At 34.9% G+C, this 14,214-nt stretch overlaps 2 protein-coding genes across 4 annotated transcripts in view; both read left to right on the top strand.

Moving 5' to 3' along the window:
- The first annotated feature begins 754 nt into the window (after positions 1-754).
- Positions 755-12,056, top strand: LOC112160033 (metalloreductase STEAP3). 3 transcript variants are annotated; one of them, XR_004949195.1, is made up of 8 exons: positions 755-2,727; positions 3,289-3,530; positions 5,598-5,864; positions 5,937-6,464; positions 8,311-8,475; positions 10,161-10,475; positions 11,858-11,924; positions 11,997-12,056. XR_004949195.1 is itself a non-coding variant. In XM_024294350.2 (6 exons), exons 2-6 carry the CDS (start codon positions 3,303-3,305, stop codon positions 10,449-10,451), a joined length of 1,479 nt encoding a protein of 492 aa, XP_024150118.1. In that variant the 5' UTR covers positions 755-2,893; positions 3,289-3,302; the 3' UTR covers positions 10,452-11,413. The 3 variants fall into 3 exon arrangements, 2 of the variants coding, with proteins under 2 accessions (XP_024150118.1, XP_024150117.1); XM_024294350.2 differs by lacking the exons at positions 11,858-11,924; positions 11,997-12,056 and having other exon boundaries at positions 755-2,893; positions 10,161-11,413; XM_024294349.2 differs by lacking the exons at positions 11,858-11,924; positions 11,997-12,056 and having other exon boundaries at positions 757-2,727; positions 10,161-11,413.
- LOC112160037 (acyl-CoA-binding protein) overlaps positions 11,991-14,214 on the top strand; it is a 3,319-nt gene continuing 1,095 nt past the window's right edge. The window contains exon 1 of the mRNA XM_024294362.1: positions 11,991-12,114. Coding sequence (XP_024150130.1) covers positions 11,991-12,114 — 124 coding nt within the window. The remainder of the gene's footprint in view (positions 12,115-14,214) is intronic.

Below are 14,214 nucleotides of genomic sequence, written 5' to 3'. Positions count from 1 at the left end.
TTCTATATAGTACATTTATATATATATATATATATATTTATATAGAAAGTATACATACATTGCATACATATAAATATTTAAATTATACATATATATTCTATGTTTAATAATATATATGACCTATACTATACTTACATTTTTTTAATGAAAAGAAGAAGCTTTATATGTAAAAACCTGACTCTTAAACATCCAGATATACCGCTAAAAATAAATTGGTAAACCACTGAACCACAGGCTTGAAAAGTATTAACAGTACTTGGAAGTTTGTGGAAGTTATGACGGACAATCACAAGCAATAAAGGCCCACTGTAGTATAAAGTAGACCGCTCGATTACAGTGGGTACGCGATACGATTAATGGGATGTCTCAATCGCTATGACATCTGATACAGGCATAACCTGGCCAACTGACCGCTGTGAGACCACTGTAAGACCTTACTGCCTGAGGGAGGCGGCATGTTCAGCAGGAGTTCCAGGAGAGAGAGCTGGGTTGATACCGAGACTCAGAACCTCTTAGTGTCGTGTAGGATTTAGACCAACACATAAACCATAAAAATATACTGGAAATACTTTCAGAAATGATCAAATAAAACAGTATAAATTATTTTTTGTTGGATTTGGCTTTAATGTTCAACCAAAATTAATAAAAAAAATAAAAAAAACATGTGTTTTAGTTGTGTCTTTTAAAAAAAAAAGTTTGTTCTTTGTAAAAGATCTAACAACTTTAATATAGAGTAAATATATTATTTTGATTTGGACAGACTTAAAACAGGTCAAGTTTGTGGTAGTTATCGCTAAATTACAGAACACAACACAAAGTCTGTTCATCTGCAGATTTTTTTGCATAAATGTTAAACATTTTTTAAAGATTAGCTGCATAGAGAGCACACAAAGTGAAACATTGAGCTTTTCCTGCTGACGATCAACTTTCATTCTTTAATTTCTGCCATAAAACTGTAGCATGTATGACTTGAGATAAGTTTTATTGCGATTCTGCTCTTCTTTCTGTGAACGGTTCAAAGGTAATTCCACATAAAAACTGATGTTCAGCTTTTTGTGAGTTTTTTCTTCAACCTGTAGATATTTTTTTTTGCTGTACCTGTAGTTTTTGCGAAAAGAAAAAGAAAAGAAAATGTGTGCAACAGTTTACTTTCCACAACTGAGAAAGACTTACTTTCATCTAAAAATTACAGGGAACATTTCAGCTCACCTTATTAGTTAGGCACAGCGATGGAAGGGTGATAGTTTGGGTTAGACATTGTATATTTGCTCACTGGATCTATATAAAATATATATATTTTTTTCTTTTAAACGTGTAAATGTTGCTTTAATATTTTGAATTTCTGTGTCATGATCTGGCTTACTATTAGTGAATTATTACATACTACTACTAATAATAATAATGCAACTTTCTTAATTTTTAGCACACTTATAAGAATTTATCTAATCTTTAATGTTCTAAAATATGGGAAATAGGGGAAAATCTATTTTTTTCACATGTCTCCAACCTAATAAACACATATTTTTAAGCTCATCTGAATTTTAAACAATAGGAGGTACTTCATTAGATATTTTCAATAAAAAAGACAAGAGAGATTAAGAAAAGCAACAAATGTAATGTTGAGTGCAGGAGACAGATAACAGTTTGAAAGCTGCAGCGAGGTGTCAGATAAGAAAGGGAGTCAACAGTCAGTTTATTAGAAACACTTGTCACACGTGGAAACAAAAGCAGGGCGAACAAAATGTAAACTTCCAAATTTGGAATTTGAACAAGAAATAAATGGTAATCTAATTCAAAAGTACAAACCACAGGCACACAAAATGATTTGCACTTGTTCTCTTGCCGTCAGTATTCTTGTTAACTTTTACAGTCAACGTTTAAGAAATTAGCTATAGGTTTACTGTGGCTTATAATGAAATTTAGCCAATTACAATGAAAAAATCAAACACACAATATTATTGATTTTATTATAGGATTTCATGGGCTGGTGAAAATTCGAGTACTAGCCACATTTGACTCACAGGGCTGACTTTGGACATGTTATCCCTAAATTTACGTTAAAAAAAAAAAATAAATAAAAAAAAAAAAACAACGCCTCATTGGATTGTAGATTGGTCAAGACACAAATTGAGTAAATTTTAAAATTTTGCCTAATTTTATTCGAATTACTAATTATTCTTCATATGCTTTTGAACAAAATTTTTAATCTAGAATTTAATTTACAATTTTAGAGGCTAATATTCAGTATCCAAGAATACTTTAGCTAATGTGGACATATGAACGCTACCTAAATGCTGTAATCTTTTACTTTGATGCTGTTTTGATTGTTGTTCTTTCTGAAATGGGACATGTGAAGATACAGATGGATGTAAATGTGTATGTATACACAAAAAAATTCTATATTCGTTTATTTTTAGATATTATTTTTTTCCTATTTATTTTCCTGAATATGTTTTGATTTAATGTGGAAAAGTTAGAATTTTTGTAAAAAAAAAAAAAAAAAAAAATTATTATTTTTAATGTTAAACAGTATAGGGAAGTCATATCTTATAAAAGTATGTTTAAATAATTAAAAATAGAAAAAAAAAATTAAAAAGGGGCGGGGTATTTCGCGTCGTCACTCCCCGCGTGGGAGGGCGTGGCCTCAGCAACTACGTGACGTTATCAGGAAGAAACAGCTCTGCCGATTACAGTAAAAGGCAACGCGGCTCCAATAAACAGTTGTCGGTAAGTAGGAAAATTCTACATTTAATTTCCAACATAAATGTTTTATACCCACCGCTGTCGAGTATTCTTGTGTTTCCGGTCGGCTCGTGCTCGCTCGCTTTTTACCGCGCTGCGTTTGAATAAACTTTATTTGTAGGTGAAGTTCTGACAAGGACAACGAGTAAAGGTAGCTTCTAACAGCTTTTTAATATCGAATTTCTGCGTTTATTGTGGAGCATTATCGCTTTGTTGCTTGTTTATTTGTTATGTATGTGCATTATAATTTATATAGTGGTCATTTTAATGTGTTAGGGGATACTTGAAATAGTTAATCAAGGAAACATTCAGTAAAATCCTAACAAAGTGACTAAAGTTGGAGTAAATAGCATCTTGTTTGATTTTTATGGAGGATGGTTTGCTTAAATTTGTGTTTTTATTTCATTTTTGGGAACACAACAGCTTGAAAACTGTAGATGGAGATGACATGTCAGCTGAGGCTCACATTATATTATCATGCTTTAAAAATTGCTTTTGTTCGCACAATCCTCTTATTTGAAATCTAAGAAGTTATTTTGACTTCAGATTTACAGGGAAACATGCCTGACGACATGTCAAGGCCGTTGGTCCCAGGGTGGAGTGAATCAGGAGGCTCCAGACAGCTCGAGGCCTCCCTGTCGGATCCCAACACCCCCATGGTCGGCATTCTGGGAACAGGTGACTTCTCCCGCTCGCTGGCCAGGCGGCTGGTGGCTTCTGGTTACCAAGTGGTGGTGGGGAGTCGGAGCCCCGCTCGGTCTGTGGCTCTGTTCCCAGAGGAGGTCGAGGTAACACACAAACACACTCACCTTCATAATTGCTGTTTTCGTGGAATTTTCCCCAACACAGATAATATCTGCTTTTATGTTTACACACTTTAAAAATGATCTCATCTTCAGATTAGACTTTACTTTTCTTAATCTGACATTTTAAGGCCCTAAGCATATTTTATATTTGACATCAATATTGTGGGTTGTGATGCATGACTAAATAGCAAACAAAACAAAAAACATTCTTCATTTTGATTTACTGCAACAGTTTTGTTTAAATAAAAGTTAAAATAACTTACATTTTACTCCAGATGGCCCTAAAATGCAGACAGTCTAACATAAAAGAGCTCTATTTAATATGCTATCCTAGGCATGTTTACATTGGAAGTGAGGTCATCTGGACCCCAAGACAGCACACTAAACTTTTTTTTTCTTCAATGATTTTTTTTTAAATATTCACTGAAGTTTGTGGCAGACTTAAAATCCTGTCCACCATTGTATAAGGATTGGACCGTGCCATCTTCTGGACCCCAGAAGATAGCACAAGGGTTATGTGATCAAAGAAGTGAAGAGGCCCATCCGATTGGTCAATGATAGAAAAGGTCCGTCCGATTGGTCAGTGACTCGAAGAAGTGTGTCCGATTGGTCAGCGATAGAAGAGGTCAGTTCAATTGGTCAATTAAAGAAAATATCTGTCAGGTTGGTCAGTAACAGAAGAGGTCTGTCCGATTGGTCACTAATAGAAAAGCTCAGTTGGATTGGTCAATGATAGAAGAGGTCCATCTGGTTGGTCAGTGAGTCAAAGAGGTCCGTTCAATTGGTCAATGATAGAAAGATGCCCATCCGATTGGTCAGTGACACACAGTTTATTGTGCACGTCTACTTTCTATGGACTAGGATTCCAAGGGTGTAGAGTTTCTCTTCACTTTATTGTTTTGAAGGTTTATGAATATTTCTTTTGAGATTTTCTGCTTTTTTAAATTTTATTTGTTTTTTACTCCAGCTTTACATTTATTTTTTCTTTTTGACACTTCTGACGCTGACCATATCACAATGTAAGAATGACAACTCTCAACAAAGTAGAAAACTAACTAATAATAGACACAATGTTCTAACATTGTCAAAATTTTGTATCTAGTTTAAGTATCTAATGAAAAAAGGAGAACAACAGGTAGAATAGGGGGGAAAAAAGGAAGTAGCTGATCCAAAAACAATAAGTTACTAGACAAACACGCATTCGTCTCATGACTTTTGTGTTCTTTTTTTGGTTCTTGAATGACTCAGAAGTCACTATGAAGTGACAATGCTCAGGCACACGAATCTTAATTTATTCAGATGAGGACACAATAAGGTTGATGACTGAGCTCTAGAATGTAAACTTTAATTTCAACCTAAATATTATGGGAAGGAACAAGAAGACGCCTCTTCTTTCTTGTCCAGTGTGAACACCGCGGACTTAAACGCGTATTCAAGAATGTAGCATGCTCTCCTAAAATCTCCCTGCTTTGAGTCTTTGGAAAGTCGATGTAACATGACAAAATAGTTGGCTTGTCTAGGACATATCGCTGCATAAGAAATGGAGTGTGAGGTAATCTTGCAGATTAGGAAACATTTTTCGTTAACAAATTTAACACATTAGCGTGACGGTTTTGTGAAGATTTGTGGACATTCTTCTTCGTCTAGATATTCGTCCAGCTATTAGACTTGATTTCTCTCTAAGTAATGAACACAAGAAGAAGTTAAACGTCTTTAATGATAAAAGATCTACAAAGTCCAGTTGACTGCTTTTTTAAAATACTATTTTTAAATGTTATGAACATTTTTTGAACTTGTATAAATGAGATTCTTGCTTGCTGAAGTGGCCTTGTCGAGTCCAGTCCCTATGCTAAATGGAGTGCAAGGACAATGATGAAAGGGACACCAACAGTCTTGTATTGTTCGAAGACTTAAAAAAAAGCGTACAGTAGTTTGTAATATGAAATGGTCTGTGACTGACATTACTGAAAGAGTGTACCTGTCTGTACTGGACTCTGAAACCTCAACGATCCATCAACGTCGACCTAAAGCACTGAACCTTTCCGGTAGGTGGCGTCCCAGATGGAGGCAGCGACCCAGGCGGATGTCGTTTTCGTCGCAGTTTTTCCCGAGCACCACTCGACGCTGGTGACACTGAAGTCTGCTCTGGTCGGAAAGACGCTTGTGGACGTCAGCAACAGTTTAGGCATCAACCGAGACGGCCCGTCCAATGCCGAACAACTTTCCAACCTTTTCCCAGACAGCTTTGTGGTCAAAGGCTTCAACACTTTATCCGCCTGGGCGCTCCAGAATGGACCGCGGGATGGAATCAGGCAGGTAGGACTCATCAGCGGATGGTGGGTGTTTACATTGATGTGTGTTGGGTTTAATATCTCTTGTTTTGTGCAGGTTCTCCTGTGTGGCAATAGTAGTAAGGCCAAGGACTTGGTGAAGCACATCTGCCACAGAATGGGCTTCATCCCCGTTGACATGGGCTTCCTATCATCTTCCTTGGAGATAGAAAACCTCCCACACCATCTGTTCCCTTCATGGCGCCTCCCTGTCCTCTGCATGCTGTGCCTCTTCGTCTTCTTCTACCTGTACAACTTCATCCAAGAAGTTATCCACCCCTTAGTCGAGAAAGGAAAAGGTGCCTTCTACAAAATGCCCATCGAAGTCGTCAACGCCTCTCTGCCGTCGGTGGCGTTGGTGATGCTGGCCCTGGTTTACCTGCCGGGCTTGTTTGCCGCCTTCTTTCAGCTCCGATGGGACACCAAGTACAAACGCTTCCCCAACTGGCTGGACCGATGGCTCACTGCGAGGAAGCAGTTCGGCCTGTGCAGTTTCCTCTGCGCCGTCATGCACGCCGTTTACAGTCTGAGTCTGCCTCTGAGGAAGTCTGCCCGCTATAAACTCTCCAACATGGCATACCAGCAGGTTAGTCAAAGGAGTGTTGTACCGTGTGTCAAACAGCCTCAAGTCTGTTCATCATTGTTGATGCTTGTTTTCTACTAGGCGGAACTAAAAATAAGATATCTAAATTATTAGGTAATCAAAACAGACTGTGAGCTTTAAGTATTTAAACAGTGACATCAATTTATGTTTCGCTTATTTTTTCCTTTTTTTTTCCAATTGTGTGAAGTTGGAAAGGATGACAAAAACTATCATTAATACTTTCATTTACAAAGGTAAAAATAAAAAGGTAATTGCCCCCCTTAGTGCAATAACTGCAATCTACTTGAAGTTGAAGGATGTTTCTTTCAAAATAAGATCAACCGCAGCAACTATTTGCATAATTAAAAGTTGTTGACGGGTAAATGTAAATATCCAAGCATGGTGGGGGTAGTGTGGTAATGTGGGGATGCTTTAGTAAATTGGCTACTTGACACAATTGTAAGGCCAGATTGCTTTTGAAATTATTCTTAATTAATGTGTGTTTTAGAGATCATTTTGCCTTGTTTTGTACACACCTGGTACCCAATAACAATGTTTTTTTTTTACATAATTACCCCGTTCAAAAACAAAAAAAAAATATGACATCACAGTAGGAAAAACCGTCCAAAGGATGGACTCAAAAAATATTTAATTTTCCTCTAACAAAACAAAACTACATGTCTGGTATATCCAAAAGAAAATTTAGAAATTATTATGGGATGGCCACCGGACCGATGACACGGTGGCCATTTTGTGAAAAGAGTTAAAAATGTGGCGATTTTTTTGCAGTTTTGCACAAATATTGGAAAAAAGAGAACTTTTGTTTAAGCAATCTCCACAAAATTAAACTTGCACTTCATCAGATTAAGTTTTCAACCACAGTCCAAGTTTCGTTAACTCAAGAAGACGACAACGCCGTCTTGAATTTAAAATAAATTAACCTTTAGGCCAACTTACAAATTTAAACTCTTCCTAGAGATTTTGATCTATCATCTTCTAACTACTTGAGTATTGTTGGGAAGCTAATGCTGGATTTTGAAGTTGTAGATTTTGAACGGCATTAGTGTGGCGAGTTTTTAAAAGTGACATTCTCCTTCTGCTCCCATAGTTTTTACCAGAATATAGTGAAAATTTATCACAAGAATCCCTGGCTCAAGATGAATGAAACGATATAACATCTGCTATGAACATAAAAATCTGGGCGTGGTTAACAAAAAAAAAAACTCTGTTGCTAAGTAAATTTTATAATTTACTTTGACCAATTCTTAAATAAATTACATAGACATGTTTGTCACTCTCAGGTTACCAAAAAATATAATGGTTGCTATGGTGAAAAAATCAACAGAAAGCAAACATTTAAAAAAAAACTTGGTTTGTGTGTAGCAGCTGCTCAAAAGGGGATAGCAAAGGCGGGGGAGGGTCGCACCTGTGGCCCATAAACTCTACTCACAGCTTTAATTTTAATAGTTAATGGTGAAACAAAATAATTTTCTTCTTTTTGTGCCTCCTAAATAAGCTTTAGTAGCTTTGCTAGTTTCAGGTAGTTTTGTCCACTCTCATGGGTGCAGTGTGAAAGTAAGCTTGTAGAAGTGTCTTTAATGTTTTAAACAAAATGCAAGTAAATGTTAAGTTTTTGATGGATCTGGATCATAACTTTAAACTAACTGTTGATGATGACATCATTATACAAAAATATACGTTTTCCAAAAAGTAAAGCTCAAATGGGAACACTGTTTTCTCTTTACATGATTTTCTAGATGATTTAAATTGGAACATTACAGTTTAGATTTTTTTTCTTCAAATGTGTTGAGTTTATATTTCATCCACGCTCTTATTTTGACGGGGCCAGGTCAAAGCCGGCGTGGAGGACTCGTGGAATGACGAGGAGGTGTGGAGGATGGAGCTGTACCTCTCTGCCGGCATCATGGCGCTCGGGCTGCTCTCGCTGTTGGCCGTCACCTCGCTGCCCTCGGTGGCCAGCACCCTCAACTGGAGGGAGTTCACCTTCATCCAGGTGCTCACACGGCGCCGACGCCGCTTCAACCTATGAAACCGCCGCCCCCTCCACTCTCCGGCTCTTTCCCGTGCTTCCCCGTCTCCGTCTGAAGCTCTTCCCTGCTTTCATGTGCCGGTAATCCCCCGGCTGTCAGATTAGTCGCACTCAAGCAGACGGTGCGGTCTCCGCCCGGCACTGCAGGCCAAAGCTGCATGTGTGTTTGGAAATACTCATCCTGGATTTGAGCGTTTTCTCAGCTCTGGTTTCCCTCTAAAGGGAGACGTTCTCAAACTGTTGAGATAGACATTTCAGTAAAAGCTTATTTTAGTAGATTTTGTTATCATTCACTGATTTAGACACCGTTCTAGACGTCCTGAAGAGGTTTCAATCAGAGGATTTGATCCAGTAATGAAGGCTGCTCATTTGGCTGTTTACTTAGGGAAAAAGTAATCCTAGTTACTTTTAATAACTTATATTTATACATATTTGTTTATTTTGTAATAACAGAAAAGTTATAGAAATTTTGGAAAATATTTTAAAGTGTAGTTACTTTTTAAAGTATTTTTTGAAATGTATAAAAAAAGCAATTATAGTTTGGCTCTTTTTGAGCTTCTTTACAAAACGATTTTTCTCCCCTTTTCAAGCTTTTAACAAAATATAAATGGATAAATATTTTTTTGATTCAAATCAAATTAATTATTTTTTTATCTATTCTCAGAAAAAACATAATTGATTTTAATTAAAAAAATAATTTATTTGATTTAATTTAGTTTGAATCAAATTAAATTCATTATTTATTCTTAGACAAAAATATTTACTTTCAAAATATTTTTTAATGAATAAAATTGATACCAAATAAATACTTTTAATAAAATAAAATTGCTTGTTTTTTAATACCAAATATTTTGAATAAAATCAAGTTTAATTCATTATTTTTTATTTATTTTTTTAGATAAAAATAATTTTAATAAAAGAAAACTGTTTTTAATCAAATAAAATAAATACTAATGTTACTAATAATAACAATTAATATATTTCTTTTTATAATTTTTTTTTGTAATCTTAAACAATTCATTTTTTAGTTAAAAATAGATAAAGGATTTATTTAATTTGGTTTAATTAATATTGTTTCAGATTTAAAAAAAATATTTAAAAAAATTGACAGTAAAATAATAGATAAACAAATGTAAAAAAAAACAACTTTATTGATCCCATAAAGGGGAAATGTTACTGTTACCATAAGTCTGTTAAAAGAAGTGTATAGATATTAAATAAAAGTAAAACATAGACTTAAAATATTAAAGATTTAAAGTAAAATAATCATTAATGATAAAATAAGCTACAAACGATTCCTGGGGAAACTGAAGAATGTAAACTGATAAAGAAGGAAACAGAATCCTTACAGGAGTGAAAGGATGCTTAAAGGTGATTAAAGACTTACATTTTAATGATAAATAAACCTGGAATAAATTAGAGATTACATTTAAAAAGGAAAAGAAACAATTTCTTCTTGGTTATTATTAAATACTTTTTTTAAGTCTTAAGTTTTCAATAAAAACATGCATAATATTTTTTGTATTTTTAGGATTTGAAGCCGTTTGTGTTTTAATTTGAAATATAAAGCTTGAAAAGCCAGAGAGGTTTTTCAGAATAAAAGTCTTCTTCTTCAGTCTTCATGCCGTCTCTCCTGTGCCGTCTTTCAGTCCTCGTTGGGTTACTGCGCCCTGACCGCCGCCACCACCCACACGCTCATCTTCGGGTGGAACCGCGCCTTCACGCCCGCCCGCTACCCCTTCTACCTCCCCCCGAGCTTCGTCCTGGTCCTCATCCTCCCCTGCGTCGTCCTGTGTGGTCGCCTGGCTCTCTTCCTGCCCTGCATGGCCGGCCGACTCTGGAAGATCCGCCGCGGCTGGGAGAGAAGCCGGCAAATCCGGTTCGCCCTGCCGGGGGAGGACTGCCGCAACGGAGGAGGGGAGGACGTCAGCAATGTTTGAGAAGAGACGGATAATAAACCATGAGTGAAGTCACTTTCCTTACAGAGACTTGATTTCTATTGACGGGAACCTCACGTCTGAATCCGAACTCACTAAAGCTGCCAAAAATGGACACTTTAATCAATCTATGTGTGTTTAAACATCACAAACTAATAATAAACTGGCTAAAACTATCAAACCAAAAAAAAAGTAAAAAAAATCAGTTGCAGTACCATTGACGGCCACTAGGTGCTGACTCCTCCTGTCTTGAAATTACCGAATTCTTCAGGTTTTTCCTGACTGACTTCATTGCTCTTAAAGGGTAACAAACCCTATATTTGTCATACTCAAAATAAACTCTAAAACATTTAACCTTGTGGCAAATGCAGCTAGTTTTAAAAACTAGCTTGGCACAAACTTTTTAGTTTTTACTTAAACTAAACAAACCCTAAATTATCTTTTTCTTTGGCTGTTGACCTCTATAAATACGGCTTTTAAAGTGCTGTCCATTCGTCTTTGACAAATTTTGGACAATTTAAAATAAACTTGAATAATTCTAAATCCGTCTGTGTGCTGCCCCCTACAGGTTGAATCGAGGTATTACAGCTTGTCAGCAGAACTGATCAAAGACAATTTGTGTTTATTTATACTTCTAAATATTGTTTAAAATAAAAATATGTTGTTTTTCTTTGAGCTTTGACTTTTTTGCCTTAAATTCTGAGTATTTATTTGATTTTTGAATCTGTCAATCAGTAAAGTAGCACTTTTTTTCTTTTTTTTTTAATGATCAATCTGCTGATTTCTTAGACTTTTGACCCTTTCGGGTTTCCTTAGTTGCTAATCTGACGGGTAAAATGTAATTTTGTGTCACTGTTGTCCGAATCGTTGATAGATTGTTGTAAAAAATGTGTTGTGCAAATTTTTGTTACTAATACATCTGTAAAAACTTAAAAATGGAAAACAATAAAGCACATATTTTTGAACACAGTGTCCCAAACATTTATAAAAAACTAAAAGTTTTCATCAAATAAACAAAAAAGAAAGAAGTCTTCTTATTTTGACTAGAAAAGCTGTTTTTGTTGATAAAATAAAAACACATCTTCACAAAGAGTTCAAGAAAATGTCATTTTATGAAGAATAAGCTCTCTTTTTCACAAAAAAATATGTGGAATTCACAAGACAATCAAACCTCAATGTCATATGTATCAATTAACGGTTTTAAAAATCTTTTTTTTTTTTTTTAAATTATTAGAGAATTTTCTAACCAAAATAAAACAGCAACAAGATCAAACTTTTCCATCTCTGAAGAAAATGCAGTCTGACAGTCTTTTTGTGTGGGAATGCTGCCATCTTGTGGTGAATATGTGTACTTCAGGTAAAAAAAGAGAAGAGTCCCACCCTTTCCTCTCGTTCCTCTTCACTTTCAGGTGATCACCAGGCGAGTTGGAGGAGTCCTGATCGCACAGAGGAGTCCTTCTTCCTTCCAGCATGTCTGTGAGTACCAGCTTCTCTTCACTTCATATAGTTTTAGGTTATGATTTCATGGGTTTGCTCTGTTTTATGCAGGAGGCCTTTGAGAAAGCTGCAGAGGAGGTGAAGGTGCTGAAGGCCAAGCCGGATCAGAGTGAGATGACTGAACTCTACGGGCTGTACAAGCAGGCCACGAAGGGAGACAACAATACAGGTGAAGAAAACGAAGGAAACACCTTTAGAAACTCGACAGTCGCCATGTGTGTCAGTGGGCGTCATACTCGCTCAACAGGTTTTTAGCAAGCTGGGAGTGCAGCGGAATCCTGAAAAAACAGCATGAAAGCCTTTTTTTATGGAGTTTTAAAACGAAATTACTAAGTTTTGATTTACTTTAACAGATTTTTCCTGTTTACTTTTGACTTTTTTACAAAAATGAGAAAATTGTGTCAATTTCTTGTTTAGAAAAATCCCTTAAATCTGATTTTTTAACACGTATTTCTACTGTTCTGTTTAGTTTTTAACCCCACGGAACACACAGGGTTACATTTGTAGAATGTTTTAGACTTAAATATGTTTGTGGCTGCTGGTAATTACTGATCCCAAAAACAAATAAATAAATCACCAAATAGACTTTTGAAGCTCAGGAAGAAACTGTTCTTGCATTATCCACATATTATAATCAATACAAATAATACATAAATAAAAAAAAAACACAAAAAGTGTGGTATAATGTATTCAAACAATTTCCGCTTTACGTCAAGTAACTTATACCAGATGTAGTTCACTAAGCAACCACTAGGGGGACTTTTTACCCAAACAAGTCAGAATTGATGTCAAAATGTATATATTTTTAAGCTTTTCTTTCAGATTTTAGGCTATTTAATTTTAATTCAAAATTCTATCAAAATTTTATTTCACATTTGAACTTTAAAGTGTTTCAAAAATGGTTTGACAAGTGACTGCAAAACACAAATTGATTTTTTTTAACTGTTATAATTGAAGAATAAAGAGTTTTTGACATTTGTACATGTTAATGGAACAAGTACATTGGAATTTTTCTTGGCTGCTCTCAAGTAGGATTGTTACAGGAGGCACAAAAGATAACAAATTTAGAAAAACAACAACCATATAAAAAATCAAAATAAAAGAAAATACAAGGAGACATGAAAATAATTGATTATTACAAATTTCTTAGACTTTTGACCCTTCCAGGTTTCCTTATATAGCACTTTTTTGGCTTTTTTGGATTTTTTTTTAAATGATCGATCTGCTAATTTCTTAGATTTTTGACCCTTTCGGGATTCCTTAGTTGCTTATTAGCACTTTTGGGCTTTTTTTAATGATCCATCTGCTAATTTCTTAGAATTTTGATCCTTTCAGGTTTCCTTAGTTGTTTATTAGCACTTTTTTGGCTTTTTTAAATGATTGATCTGGTAATTTCTTAGATTTTTGACCCTTCTGTGTTTCCTTAGTTGCTTATTATCTTTTTTTTGGCTTTCTTTAATAATCGATCTGCTATTTTCTTAGATTTTTTACCCTTCTGGGTTTCCTTAGTTGCTGATCTTAAAGGTTAAATGTCATTTTGTGTCATTATCGTCAAAACCATTGTTGTAAAAATTGTGTTTTCGTTACTAATACATCTGTAAAAACTTTAAAACATATGTTTTTTAACCTGGTGTCCGAAACATTCATAATAAACTATAACATTTTATCAAACAAATAAATTATATTATCTGGAATAAAAAAGAAAGAAGTCTTCTCATTGAATTATAAACAATAAAGAGATTTCTAGATGTTATACATTTTTGAAAAAATATTTCGGCAACTAATTTTAGTTGAAAGCAAACAATCAAAATCAGTTGCAAATCTATGTGAAAAAATTATTTAGATTACTATATTTTTTTAACTATTAGTTGCAACGGAGAAATAAAAAAAAAAAAATAATGTAATAATTATTCTTCAGATAACCGTAATATTAAAGAACATGGTAACAAATCAACTAAAATCACTAAATCTCTTCAATTCTTCATCCTGTGCGTCACTTTGAAACAATCCCATCAAGGCCGGCAGTTCTTCTTCTGTAGCGAATAAGGATTAATAATGCACCTACAGTGCCCTCTAGTGGCTGTTAGTAGGAATAATAACCAACACGAGCTTATTTGTTTATATATATATATATATATATATATATAAGTATTAGAGTATAACCCCCAGCCAGACTAAGCAAAAAAAAGCTAATTTTTTTTGTCTTAGAATGCCAAAAAAAATGCAATATTTAATTACACTTTACAACGGTTCCTCACCCTCAGGTTGT

The sequence above is a fragment of the Oryzias melastigma genome, linkage group LG2, assembly GCF_002922805.2.
Source record: "Oryzias melastigma strain HK-1 linkage group LG2, ASM292280v2, whole genome shotgun sequence".
NCBI lineage: Eukaryota > Metazoa > Chordata > Actinopteri > Beloniformes > Adrianichthyidae > Oryzias > Oryzias melastigma.
This window is presented reverse-complemented; position numbering and strand designations above follow the sequence as displayed.